This window comes from Cheilinus undulatus, linkage group 16 (genome assembly GCF_018320785.1).
Source record: "Cheilinus undulatus linkage group 16, ASM1832078v1, whole genome shotgun sequence".
NCBI lineage: Eukaryota > Metazoa > Chordata > Actinopteri > Labriformes > Labridae > Cheilinus > Cheilinus undulatus.
Genome location: NC_054880.1, coordinates 29,952,873 through 29,966,831, shown reverse-complemented (window position 1 = coordinate 29,966,831; position 13,959 = coordinate 29,952,873). Strand labels below are relative to the sequence as shown.

At 39.3% G+C, this 13,959-nt stretch overlaps 1 protein-coding gene across 1 annotated transcript in view; it reads left to right on the top strand.

Annotated features, from left to right (window-relative positions):
* The first annotated feature begins 643 nt into the window (after positions 1 to 643).
* The window catches only part of arid1ab (AT rich interactive domain 1Ab (SWI-like)), a 118,967-nt gene continuing 105,651 nt past the window's right edge, over positions 644 to 13,959 (top strand). The window contains exon 1 of the mRNA XM_041808332.1: positions 644 to 1,889. Coding sequence (XP_041664266.1) covers positions 1,008 to 1,889 — 882 coding nt within the window. The 5' untranslated portion in view covers positions 644 to 1,007. The remainder of the gene's footprint in view (positions 1,890 to 13,959) is intronic.

Below are 13,959 nucleotides of genomic sequence, written 5' to 3'. Positions count from 1 at the left end.
TTGTGTCGATTGGCTTTAAGCCCATGAGATTTTTGACTTAGAAGTTACTTGATTTTTGCATAGGAAAAAAAAAGTATGGAGCTATATTGAGTATCATGTAACGCCATTATGCTAAAAAAAAAAAAAAAAAATGCTTATTCAGATATGATTTTTGGTCCACATTGCCCAGCCCTACTTGTACGTATAAAATTATGTTAAACGTCTCCATTTCTGTTACATATAATGTTTTTAAGATACAAGGGATCAGCAGATGTGATATGCAACTCTTAGGATGAAAAAAGAAAGTAAATGTTGAATTTTTATACAGATAGAGTATGCACATATTTTAACTTTATTAGCGCACACTTAAGTCAGAAAACCCATTGCTGTATTTCCTCATTTGCATAAGCTTTTTTTCTATGCACCAATTAATTAGTCTTAAAATGGCCAGTACTTTACGCTTAAAAACAAAGCTTTTAGTATACGTCGACATTTTTATGTCTAAGCCAGCATTAGAGCGCATTAAAGCTGAAATAATGGCTCCTCATGAGTATAAACAATGTTGTTATTAGACACCCAGAGCAGTCCGGATCCAGTGTTCACTGAGAAATCCGCTCCGGGTTTTCATTTTCTCGCGATAGCTCAGTAAGATGGCTGTGTCTCGCGGAGCCTCGTGCTGGTTTGGTTGATTTCTAGCTCGCGCTCTCGTTCTGTAACAGAAGCCCCCCCTCCAACACACGCACACACTCACTAGTGTCGGTGAAATTCATTTCCCTGGCTCTGTATTTATATATTTCTGCTTTTACAAACTTTCCTCTCCTTGTTTTAACTTTAAACCGAGTCGCGGTGGATTACCGGATACCGGTCCGGGCGGAGGGCAGCGGGGGGAATGAACCGGGACGTCGGGTACGTTGTTCTAAATTTAATTGTATTTATATTCAATGGTTTTTAGTTTGACTGTGAGTGAGTCTCCGTGCTGAGAGAGCGAGGCAGAGAAAGAGTGGAGGAGAGAGAGAGAGAGGGATATCATGGCCGCTCAGGTTGCCAGCGTCGCCTCTCTCAACACCAGCCCGCCATCCGAACTCAAAAAGCCGGATCGGGACCCCCAGGAGGAGTCGGTACCGGGAGAGAAACAGCATGAAAATAAGGAAGCGGGAGCTGACGGCGGATCTCCTGGACAGAAGGAGCTGCAGGACGGGACCGATGCTGGAAATGCTGGGGGAGGAGGGGATCCTGATATGAAGAACGGCAACGGGAATTTGCCCAGGGTAAATAATAATAACCAGAATGATACAGGCGGGCCCGAGGGGAATAACCATCCCGGGATGGGACACCACCACCAGGGTCCCTTTCCTCCTCCTCCTTACGGTTACAACCAGCACTACAGCCGGGCCCCTTTTCATCAACATGGCGGACAACAAAGCCCTGGCATGGCAGCTGCATCGGGGCCGGGCATGATGGACCCTTACCCCCCTAATTCACACGAACACGGCTACCCAAACCATTATAACAACTACTTTCAGAACAGGACTCCTTATCAGGGCCAAGGATATGGGGCCATGAATTCCCCTCGTAACAACAGCCAGCCTCCAACACAGCCAGGCAAGCAACAGCCAGCAGGAGGAACCACAGCTATGGCTGCTTCTTACAATAATCAGAGGTATAACATGGGAAACCAACAACCTACACCTACGCCTACTTTAAATCAGCTTTTGACATCCCCAAGCTCTGCCAGGAGCTACCCGAATTACCCCCAAGGAGACTATAACAATCAGGAAGGGGCCAATAAGGGACCAGGAGATATGGGTAGCAGTCAGTATGGTGGGGTCCATCCGGGTTGGCAACAAAGGATCCACCATCCGCCTCCCATGAGCCCGGGAAACACTGGACAAGCTCCAAACAGAAACCAGGTAAACTTCCCTTGCACTGACATACTTTGACTGACTTAAACTCAGCCAGTAGCTCAGAAAAAGCTCTGTAGAGCTGCATATTGCATTGGACCAGCCATTGTCTATGTAGCAAGAGCTCTAAAATGGCTGCCTCTCTCTTTCTCCCAATACCACCCCCTGCAACAGTCTTAACACAGAGAAAGAAGCTTCATATTCTGTTAGAAACAACTTTCAGAGCTGTGGGTGCAAGCATGAGTCTCATGTAGGTGCAAGGCAGGAGTTACACTAAGTAGAGCAAGAGTTTGTGAGGAGAAAGTGAGTATGTGCTCATTCCTTGTGTGCTTCTTCAGCCTCATTGTAGAATGAAGCAGTGCTATTTCTGCAAGAATCTGCAGCTCCTTTCTGCTGTTGTGCTCCCAGCAGTGCTATCAAAGTTGTGTCAAAGGCTGTCAAGGCAATAAACAAGATGCAAATGACAGCGATAGCCGTTAAATAACATTTGCATAATGATTAAGAAAAGACCCCAATGTCGGTTAAAAAGCTGCATGCACAGTGAAGTGGAGATGCGTCTCACAGTCCAGTGAATGGCAACAATTACATCCACTAAGTGTTTACTCGGATCAAAGTGTGATTGTGACCGCGATTGATTCATCTTGACGGAAGGGTTTTCATTCATTGTGGCTCGGTTCGCCTCTTTTTTTTTTTCTCCTCCCCTCCTCTGCGTTTCTTTTCCTCCATGTGCCGCCTTGTAAACACGGCCCCGCTGGTTGGAGTTGGCAAAGTGCAGATTGCCTTTGCTTTGGGATTTGAATTATGGAGGTAAAATCCTGCTGTCAGAGCCAGGAGACAGTTGGTCTTAGGTTGACATGCGAGCCGAGATCTGATTGGCTCCCCATCCCTCCGCTCTCGGCCATTTATAATTGCATCTAATGGAAAGGCTGCAGAAAAACAGCCCCCTCTGTCCGTTTATTTCCCCCGTAGAGTCGAGAAATCAAATTCCAAGTGTTTTTTCTTTGATTTTAATCGTTTTTTAACACTTTTGCATGAATCTCTGAGCCATTAAAATATCTTTATCTATTATTTTAATTATAATATCTGATTATCCTCTTGCATGGATGAAAATATGAAGAATTAACTTCCTTTTTATAATTAATAAGAATTCCACTATCTAAAAGGCTTTATTTATTGAAACCAGTTTAAGAACACATTATGTTCCCCCGCTGCAGTAATTTGCATGATGACTGTACACATGCAACACCACCTCTGTTTTTATATTTTTTCATCAACCTTAACTTCACCTGTGCTGAGTCACATCCTTATACTCATTTTTAGTTGCTGACCTCTCACATGCACCTGAAGTTTTCCCTTTTTTTTTTTTTTTTTTTTACTCTCCTGGTACACTCTGCACTGCTCACTCAAGTCAGGCTGACTCTAGTACAGCACATAGAGTAGGTGTGGTCATGTAGCCCCGTTGTACAACTGTGCTTTCCACTGTTTCCAGATCAGGACTTGAAGAGACTTGTGTGCCAGAGTGTCTCGTGGCCACGTGAGTGAGTTGGACTGGCTGCTGTTTATGTTTACAAGCAACTAAGGTGTCAGCCTGGTGTCACAGCCGCTTTTTTTCAGCAGGTTTATAATGGCCTAATTTACTTCCTCATGCAGAGAGAGTAACCATGTCAACAGAACTACATCTCTCTTCCTCTCCCTCTCTCACTGTGATAACAGCCACATGTTTAGTGTTTTTACTCCACAGGTCATTATCATAGAAATTAAAAGAAGCATGCCACAAATATGAAAATGCATGTAACCTCCTTTTACTCTGAAGAGCACATCTCGAGGACTTACCTTTTATAGTCTGAAATAAATACTATTTACATGGATATTGATCCCAGAAAAAATATGAATTATCAATCTGCTGAGTGATTGATTTTAAAAAGGGAATCAAAATGGTGACTTCTAAGGATATTTTGCACCAATTAGGGACCAATCTGACCATTTCCAGATGGTTGTTTTGGAAACAGAAAACTTAATATTAGAAAAAGTTGCACAAATATTAACAACATTAACAGTTTTAGTGTGCTCTACTGGATAAACTAGGTGATTTCCCTACTCTAAATACTGATACTATTTAGGGATTTTTCTTTAAATTGGGATGTATAAAAGGAATTTTCTGAGAAGACTCTGCAGGAATTTTGCACAAATATGTCCAAAACAAGATGCTCGGATGGCTGTTTTGTAAAAATAAATTATATTTAATTAAACTATAATTATATTATGGACAATTAAGGATGGCAGCATTTTCAAAACTGATAACGGATTGGAAAATCAGTAGACCATCAACATATTGACTAATGTGGTGATTTCTTCTTTCAAAACTGGGATTTAAAATTTGGTATTTTAAGGGGATTGTGCACCAGTTTTGTACTGATATGACAAAGTTAAAGTGCTCAGTTACCTGCTTTGGATGCAAAACTTTATTTTGGGAAAGAAGCATCATAATAAATAATTTTCAATCAGTTTTAGTGTGTGCTTCCAGAGAAACTAAGTGATCACTTAATTTGAAATACTGACACTAGATAGGAAAACGAATGTATCATAAACATATTGGGTAATGTAATGTTTTTTTTTAAAAATGGAATCAAGAAAGTCTTTTTTCTAAGAGGAATTTTCTGCAATTTTTGAACTTCCATGTTCATGTTAAGTTGCTCAGATGGGCGATTTGGATATACGACTTTATTCAAGAAACAGTAACTTTATTCTGACTAATTTTCAACCAGTTCTAAGGTGCAAGGCTTTGTAAACTAAATAACTAAATTCAGTATACTGACACTAGATGGGAAAGTCAAAAGATCATTGATATAATGGCTGATGTAGTGATGTTACAAAGTGCTTTAACAGACATGGCAAAAGAATGAACTCTGGGATTAATGACATTAACGATTAGCAATGAACCAAACGGAGAATGTCTTGAAATCAAAAAGTCAAAATAAACTGAGGCACAAAGTTTACTTAAATTAACAAAATTGAAAGGAATAGAAATGACACAACAGTCTTGAAAGGCAGTTAAAACAGTAAATGATGAAAATGTCTCGGCAAAGACGATATGATGTGATATAACTGAAAAAAATCATACACATATAAGAAGACAACATAAAACAAGGATAGAAGGATTAGAGGCAGATAAAAAAGAGGACAAGTAAGTGAATTAAAAACAGGGTGTTAAGATGGCAACAGAAGGCAATGGCATGGACAAATAGAGTAAGAGCAGCAGAACGAAAAAAAGAGCGATACAAATAAATAGATTAAGTGAGACATCACATAAAAGCAAGTTTATTTGAGTTTCAAGGAGGAATTAACAGATGTCTGTGAGCCTTACTCTGGCAGATCGTTCCAAAGCTGAGGGGCTCTGACAGCAAATGCACAGTCTCCTTTGGATTTGAATCTTGACTTTAGAACGACCAGGAGGCCCCTGTCTAAGGATCTAAGGCTGTGTGATGGCTCATAAGGTGGTAGCATCTCAGAAAAACAACCCTGGAGCTAGATCCATAAGAGCTTCGAAAGTGATCAGTAAAATCTTAAACTCAATCCTAAAGGTGACAGAGCCAGTGGAGGGATGCAAGGAAAGGGGTGATGTTATGTTGGTTGTTAAAATTAAGCCTACTCTGCCAGATTAACTAAGTGATGACTTAATTTAAATACTGACACTAGATGGGAAAATCAAAGGATCGTCAACATATTGGCTGATGTAGGGGCTTTCCTCTTTTTGTAGTTTGAGGAACAAGAAAATCATGTTTGTTGAGGGAATTTAGCACCAATTTTGGAGCAGTTTGACCATGCTAGTGTTCTCGGATGGATATTTTGGAAACAATACCTTATTTAAGGTAGCATTATTATGATTAATCATTTAGCTTGTTTTATGGTTCTCTGTCAAACAAACCAAGCAGTGTATGGTCTTTGAAAATACTGGTATAATATAATTCACTAGAAAATACAGGGGTTACAGATACCTGATATGTTTACATGAAATAGTTGATTTATTATGTTAGTTCAAATGAAATGAAATTTTTTATATGCATGTCAACATGTGAGCCCAGCTGAAATCATTTTTGGTCAAATTTCTCGAGGTCAGTGTACTCTTGCTATACTCTCACTCTTATACGCCCCTATCAGACTCAAACCGGACAAAGTTTTCAGAGCGTGCTCCACAGTTTCTGCGCCAGGCTTTGATCTGAGAGGTGACAAACATAACTGCATAGCATAGCATAGCAGATGTCTCGTTGTTGTCTTTGGTTGTCTCCATAAGCTGAAAGGATAGTGTGCATCATATTTGTACCAAAAGTAAAGTATGATGTGTTAAAAAACCAGCTGGAGTTGGACAAACTTATGTCATTCTTCTCAGGGACAAGGGCAGCAGTCCTATTAAATGGTCTAACTGAGCTATAACTGTAGCTAGACCGTGTAAACAAACTGACTGGTACATTATAGAAGGTAAATAAAAGTCCAACTAAACTGACCATTCAACCTGTTAAAGGTGCTCTGATTTTAGATTTATTCGCTCCAAATAATCAAACATTGCTCAGAATTTTCTAGCTTAATTAAGGGGACAGTTGTCCTGTGGATGGATGGCTGATTTTTTGTCAGTTAAGTGTTTATCATGTTGGTTTATTCCATTAAGAAAGCAGATGCTCTGTGTTACATGTCTTTGTTTCCATCCAGGTCATTAAGGACAAACTGTTCATTTCTAGAAGCGATTCCACCACTTGTTGCCTGACAGTTTAAGGTGCAAGTCTTCACACATTTTGATTGCCACTTTGGTGCATCACAGCGGGGTAAATTGCTTCACAGCACAACTTGGCACATTCATAGCTCCATGTAGATGTGAGGAAGAAGGATCAGATGGAAAACATCGAACACAAATGTACAGATATGTCTCATCTCGACATGAGCAGCGAGGGTAAACTGTGTGATTTTATACATCAGTCATACCGATCATGTTGTTCTTTATCGCAGAAATGATGAGAAACGTCTAATTTTTGGGATTCCTGCCTCACCCTTTTTGTTTCAATCTGTCTGTTTCTGTGTGCTGCGAAGTGTTGAACCCAAGGGCAGCTTCAACTTTTGGCAAACGGGGTGAATTGACAACATCTCAGTCAGTGTGGATGGGGAGCTTTTCACAGTTTTAGCTCACTATTGGCTTTCAAGACGGGCATATTTTTACAGTCAAGTGTTCAGTCAAGCTGCAAACTTGTATTTTAATCCTTTTAGCATCCCTTCAGTCAAATTTAGGGAGCTATTCCGCAGATCTTTGAATACATGATTTAGTGGTACTTTCTGAATAACCTTTTATTCTTGTTTCTTGATACTGAATGTAGTGTTTACTGCAATTTTGAAAGGAATGTTTCAGTCATTTTCCATTTGATTCCTCTCATCCTGAGACTTAAGTAATGTTTAGATCCAGGCATTTTGTTTTGCTTCAGTGTTTGATTTCTTTACTGCCAGTTCTGACTTTGTCAAAGTTCAGTAGCACCTTTCTTTGTAAAGTTCTTCAGCTTTCACTCATTTTTTCTTGTTGCTTTGAGAGCAAAAAGAGAAGTGAAATGTTTCTTTGTAGTTGGAGTGTCAAATTAAAGGTGTCAACTTTGAATAGGTGTCTTATCTCTGATTGTCTCAGCATACAAAGAAATCTGCTGCCTCTTTCTTTGAATTTATGGCTGTAGAAGCTGCCGTAGATGACAGCTAGATTGTGCTAGTGACAGCATTGTTTTACCTTTGACACACACGAGGCAATGTGAAATGGCACTGTGAACAGTTTGTTTGGGCGCATATCTTAAAACTGGATCCTATTTGTGTGCCTATCAGAAAGTTAGACTTCTATCTCAACACTCCAACATGAATGATTACAAGAAACAACTCCATGCTGCTTTTCATACTGGTGAAGAGCTTTGGAGAAGTCTTATTTTCATTGTGCAGGTGTAAGAAGAGGATCTGGGAAGGGAATTGAGCATTTTTCTTTTTTAAGCACTCTAATAGCTAGAGGAAACTTTATTTTTTGCAGAAGGCAAACACGCTGTGTCAAAGTCTCATTAGCGTTGCCAGTTTGAGGGGAATTAGAATAATTTTACACTTGTGCAGGAGTTTTTTTTGTATCTTTTTCAGTGGTGCAGGTGCAGAGAATGCATTATCTTAATGGATATAATCCCAGACATGGTACCTGGAGGACAGGAGCTCTCACAAGGGGAAAAGGACAGAAAGATGACCTGAATGGTTTCCTTTTATGGAACCTAAAGAGACAAAGCCACCAATAAGTGCTTATTATGTTCAGTCAGAAACAGGAGGTGGAATATAATGATGAAAACATGTCCATTTTATGTCCAGTTTTTGATTTCTCCAAAACATTAAGATTTTAATTAACACTTTATACTACAAGATGTTATTTTCATACTCATAAGTAGTAAATGGACTTGTGCTTTAGAGCTCTTCTTGTCTTCAAACTACTCAAAGTGCTTTTATCACAGGTCACACTTCAGCATTCACACACTGATGCAGGAGTCTGCCATGGAAAGTGTCCATCAGTATTCGCTAATCCTATTCATACTCATTCACACACCACTGCTGTAGCATAAGGATCAATTTAGAGTTCAGTGTCTTTGCCAGTGACACATCAACTTTGACCTTGACCACAGGGGGTGGAGATCACATCCTAATCATGGCTGTACCACTGAAAGTCACTAAGGATGCACCACTGCATTGGTTTGACATCAGTATTGGCTGATGTTGGGTCCAGTTTAAAAACATCGGCCATCAGCCAGATGATGGGGAATAACCTGATATCAGTTACTGATATTTATCTGTTGTTTCCTATCAATTTCATGCTGACATCTGGTAAGCCTAGATGCTAAATCATTTTTTTTTACATAGTAGAAGAATTGACCAGTCAGACAAAATCAGATCTATTTTCGTGGTCAAACATGAGAGGTGATGGTCTGCTAGGAGCTGTACACCAAATGAAGCGATGCATAAACACCTGTTTCAAAATTGGCATTGGCTAGATTCCTGTCTTAAACATTGGTATCGATACTGACCCCTTTTTAATTTTACAACCAATGCATTTCTGATCCCCATAGCCTGTCGTATAGGGAAATACAAAATTCTTTACTCAGACTAAACAAAAAGTAACGCTTTAAAGGTGGATGATACAGGAGCTGCGTCAGACTTGGTGTTGCAAAATGAAGCCGATATGGAAGTGCAAATAAGTGCAGTTCCTCAAGTGTCCACTTGAGGCTGGCTGTAGAAAATGTAGAAGTCACATACACACCCCATATTAAAATGCTGTTTTTTACAGCATTTGTAAGCATGTTCACTTGCGTGAACAGTCATGGGTACACCCTGTTCAAAGGTTGGATTTTCTCATAACTTTTTCCTTTTGATTCTAAGAATTTTACAAGTTAAACATAGCTGGCGGCATGGCTGTTATGATTGGAGGCCAGCGTGTTGTAGCTGTTTGTTTAGAGGCATAAGACCTGGCTCAGCATTGCCTCTTTGTCGTTTAGGTCAGCTTGAAATTAGTTTGAGACAGCCTTTTTCTGTATCTTAACCACAGTGGATGGGCTTCAAAAGACAGCTTTAGTAACCAGTACGGCAGGGTATTGCCACATTCAATCCGATCTGATTAGATACATTATTCATGTAGTAATGCTTTAGTTACTAATCCTATTTTGATTCAACATTTAATTGCTACCAGAGAACAAAAGCTCATATTGAAAACGCACCTAGATATCTCAAATAAAATGATAAGGTGTAAGATTCGAACCTCGAATAAGAGTTTAAAAAGTTTTAGAGGAGGACTCAAGTCCCAAGCTGCATGAGCAACCAAAGCCTGAGACTAGTCAAACAGGGAGCCAACAGGAAACAGAGCAGACCTATGTATGTAAAGATCAGGCTCCTGATTATATGAATCAGTATTTGTTATTAAAAAATGAGAATCAATTTTTTTAACCCAGAGTCCTAGTAACCAAATGGATGACATCACCCAGACTTTTTGCAACACTTTCTACGGTCTGACTGTGCACCAAACAACACTGTTATCCCTCAAATATGCATATCTCACATAAAATAACACTTTACTTGGACAGTAAGGATGGCCATCTAGCCCAGCCTCATTTTGTAGGTTTTAATTTTTGCTTGTTTGACTGTAATTATCTACACTGAGTTGTGTAATCACACCTAAATAACAAAGCTCCCCTTTTGAAATGTTTCACTTGATATTTGGTCATCATAGCAGGTGAGCTGCATGTGTGAGGGCCTGTTGTTGTTAAGTAGCGTACCACCACCATCAACCTTGAGAGCAGGAAAACAAGATAATATGAGCAGCGAGAAGCTGCAACAAAACATACTGAAACAGCTGCATAGATAGCTCCATTTTAACATGAGGCATTGCACCTTGACCAGTGCATTTACTGGAGGGACATGGAATTTCTTGTGTGTGCAGATAGTGACTGTATTTAAATTGTATTAAAGCTCTGCAAATATACTTGGGTGACCAACTTAAACATTGTATGTGTGTGGGAAACACTGCATATAGTTGTTGTTTCTTTGTTTTTTTGGCAGTTGTACCAAAGTTGGATTAACATATTGAGACACAACATATTGCCGTATGGATTGTGTTGCAGTTGAGATTTTTGTTGCTTTTTTGAAACCAGGTGTTTTAGAAAATGATTGATTTTATCAAAAAATAAAGAAAATTTAAAGATCTTTATCTCATTTTTAGGACGGACTCATAGATCAGGGATAAATCCATTAAAAATGGCAAAAAAATACTATCCCACTGTCAAAACTGTAAATACAACTCTTCGTAAGTTTGTGTGATTTGAAAGTATTCATGAGCTTGTTTGCAAATTTTGTAAATCAAATACTAGAAATTGCCAGAAACTTGACACCAAGGACTTGTATTTCTGTTGTTGTGCTGTTGAAAAAAAGCATGAATATGTGGTTTGATTTTTACTTATACTAATAGAATTTAACATCTGTGGTGTTGCAGTGTTTTGACTGAAACCCTTCTCATCTTGATACTTATCGTCTTGTTGGATTCACATAATCTGTCATACAGCTTGTGTGGTTCTCCTGTGATTGAAGTTCAGGTGATGATTTTGTCCCTCTGCATCAAAGCGGCCCATGGCGAGTGTTGTTTTCTGTGTTTAAAGCAGACTTTATTAACTGTTTTGGCTCTCTGTTCATTAAGAGTGGCACCACTGGCCTTTTAATTCTAGGATATGTTTCCAGTAATGTTTTCAATAGAGGAATTTGTTCAGGGGCTGATCACCTGCATTGGCCACCTGCTGACGATGAATTAATGTGATAACTGAGTGTTGATCGAGGGCTAATATTATGGGTTTTCCTAATGCCTCGCACACAAACAAACACTCTGAGGTGGATTGTAGCGCGGTTGTTCTGGATGCGGTAACACCAGGTGTTTCCCTCCACCTCACACATGGGAACGAGCCATCGGGGATGCCCTCTCAGCTCTGCAAGGCTGACTTCCCAAATTGAGTTTGAATGAAACCATAATCGAAGACACTTTGTAAATATTTAGTTTGTTGAGGAAGTCCCACAGTAGAAAACATAATGAAGAACAGCAAAGCAGGGCTGTTAAATTGACTGCTGCTAATAGACGCTCAGCTCCGTGGCTGATGTACGAGGGACGCCCCTCTGCAAATTAGGAAGAAGTGTACAAATAAACAGTTTCACAGCAGCTTCGCTGTGTCACAAACTCTCACATGGAATGAAGATAAAAAACATTTAATATTAAACAGAGAAAATGTTTTGCAGCGCTCAAGTTTGCTTCTCAAAAGTCAGTCTAACTAGAGCAGTTTTCTCTTATTTAGCACGTAAAAGCAAAGTAAAGGGTCTTTCCTTTGTGGGTCTACTGGAGATTTGATTTGTAATGATGATGGACATTTAAGGCATACTTGAAAAGCAAAGAGGTACTCCCTCCGTCTGAAACAGGAGATGCAAACTTACACTTGCAACAAGTACATTTGCAGTTTTCTGTTATCTGAGCAATAAATGATAGGAATATTTTCTCAAATAATGTTAGAAAATTTGAGCAAAGTTGCTTCTGAAATCAAATGAAGTCTGGTTTTATTTGTTGAAAGCTGTTTTTGACAAATGTTTGTTGGAAATGAATCAAGACATTTTCTGTTAAACTGAGGATTTATGATTAAGAGTTCATAATGTGGTTTGATCTGATATTTGTTTTTAAACATAAGTTTATTGTTTATGTAGATGAGATGCTCCCTCTTGTCTGTCTGTTGGCTAAAGAGAAAAGTTTAAACCGTTTTGATTCATCATTAGTGAACGTCTTCATTAGAGGTTTTAATTTCCAGGTGTAAAGATAGAAGAAATATGCCTGTAGTCTTTGTTAACATTTAAAGAGTAGGGCTGTGCTTTTCTCCTGGCCTCAAAGTTTGATTCAATTCTGACCAAAACAAACAAATAGTATACAGCTGTGGTCTGAGAAAACTACAAGCCATGTCAACATGCAGTATTAGATGTTCTATCACAGCAACAGAGCAGAATAGCCCACACTCACATCATGATGCATCTTAGAAAATGTTAATTTTAAAACCCGATAAGAGTTATCATGCTCTCTGCGGTTTCATATTCATTTATCTTCATCAGTGGTTCTAAAGTAGTGTTGAGGCAAGTTTAGCTGTGCCTTAGGAAGTTGTACAACCTTATATTATTGCTACAACTATACAAGAACTAAATAAACTCTAACATGTGTTACAGTTGCTATTATGCATAGATATGAACAGGGCTTAACCTGAACTTTTCTTGCTTACCAGCCACTGTCTAGTAGTTTTCAAAGTCACTAGCCACTCTGAACTTGCACTAACCTCAATTTTCTTGTTGGAAATAACGTGCAGTATAATTGAAGGCCTTTGCACACCGAGCCAGTTTTTTCATCCAAATTTTTTGCATGTTAAAAAAGAAAATCTATCTCATGTTATTGTTATCATCTTAGCAGACTGATGCTGAAACTCTTGTCAGTCATTATTTTTTTGGTGAAGGGCTCGATTTTTTTTCAGATTTTCACATCAAATTCATTACCTCTGCCAAGGAGATAATGGGATCGGGAGGGTTTGTTTGTTAGCTGCATAACTCCAAAAGTTATGGACAGATTTTGATGAAATTTTCAGTAAATGTCAGAAATGGCATAAGGAAGAACTGATTAGATTTTGGGAGTGATCGGGATCACCGTCTGGATCCAGGAATCTTTTAAAGGATTCTTCACTATTGTGAGATAGGGCTAATGGCGGAGGTCTGTGCTCTCCAAGTGTTTTTCTAGTTTATTTAGTGATTAATGATTCAGAGCAGCGCCCACTGTTTCCTTCTTGCTTGCTCACCCCTTTCTCTCTCTCTACCTCTCTCACACCGAAACCTCATTTTAAACAGTGAGGGCAGATAAACATGCAACAGACTCTGAGCAGGGTTTGAGTGTGTGATGACACATTTTTTTCAGAACCCCCCCCCCCGCCAAAAAAAAACATCAGAAAATAGCAGACCTAGTTTTTGAAGACCTTGAGGTCGACTATGGCAGGCTAAAATTTACTTGAACTACATTTGCAATCCTTTGAAATGTGAATAAACACTACCTCCAACTACAATTTTGTCTCATCTACCCTGGAGAAAACACAAATTGACCATAAAATCAAGCAGGCACAGATCTAGCACTTTGCATCTATTTTGGGGAAAACCTGCCTCCAAAATGTGCAAAACAGCTTATTTACAATAAGCATGTTCATGCTAACAGCCAGGCCTAGTTATAAAGCACAGGATGTGTCACTGATAAATTCAGCTGCACTACCTGCCACGGCTCAAGTCTACCTGCATTTGGCTGGTTGGTGGGTGTTAATGACAAGCCCTGGGTATAACTATGGTATGCCTTGAGATTTGGGCTTGATACCAGGTGTGCATTTGGCTAAAAAGTTTTGAATCACTGATCTAGATAAATGACTGTTTAAAGGTGACTAGTGGGGTTTTGTTGTAGAGAAATGTAGTGTTTTTTTAGTGATCAGCCAGAAAGCATTCT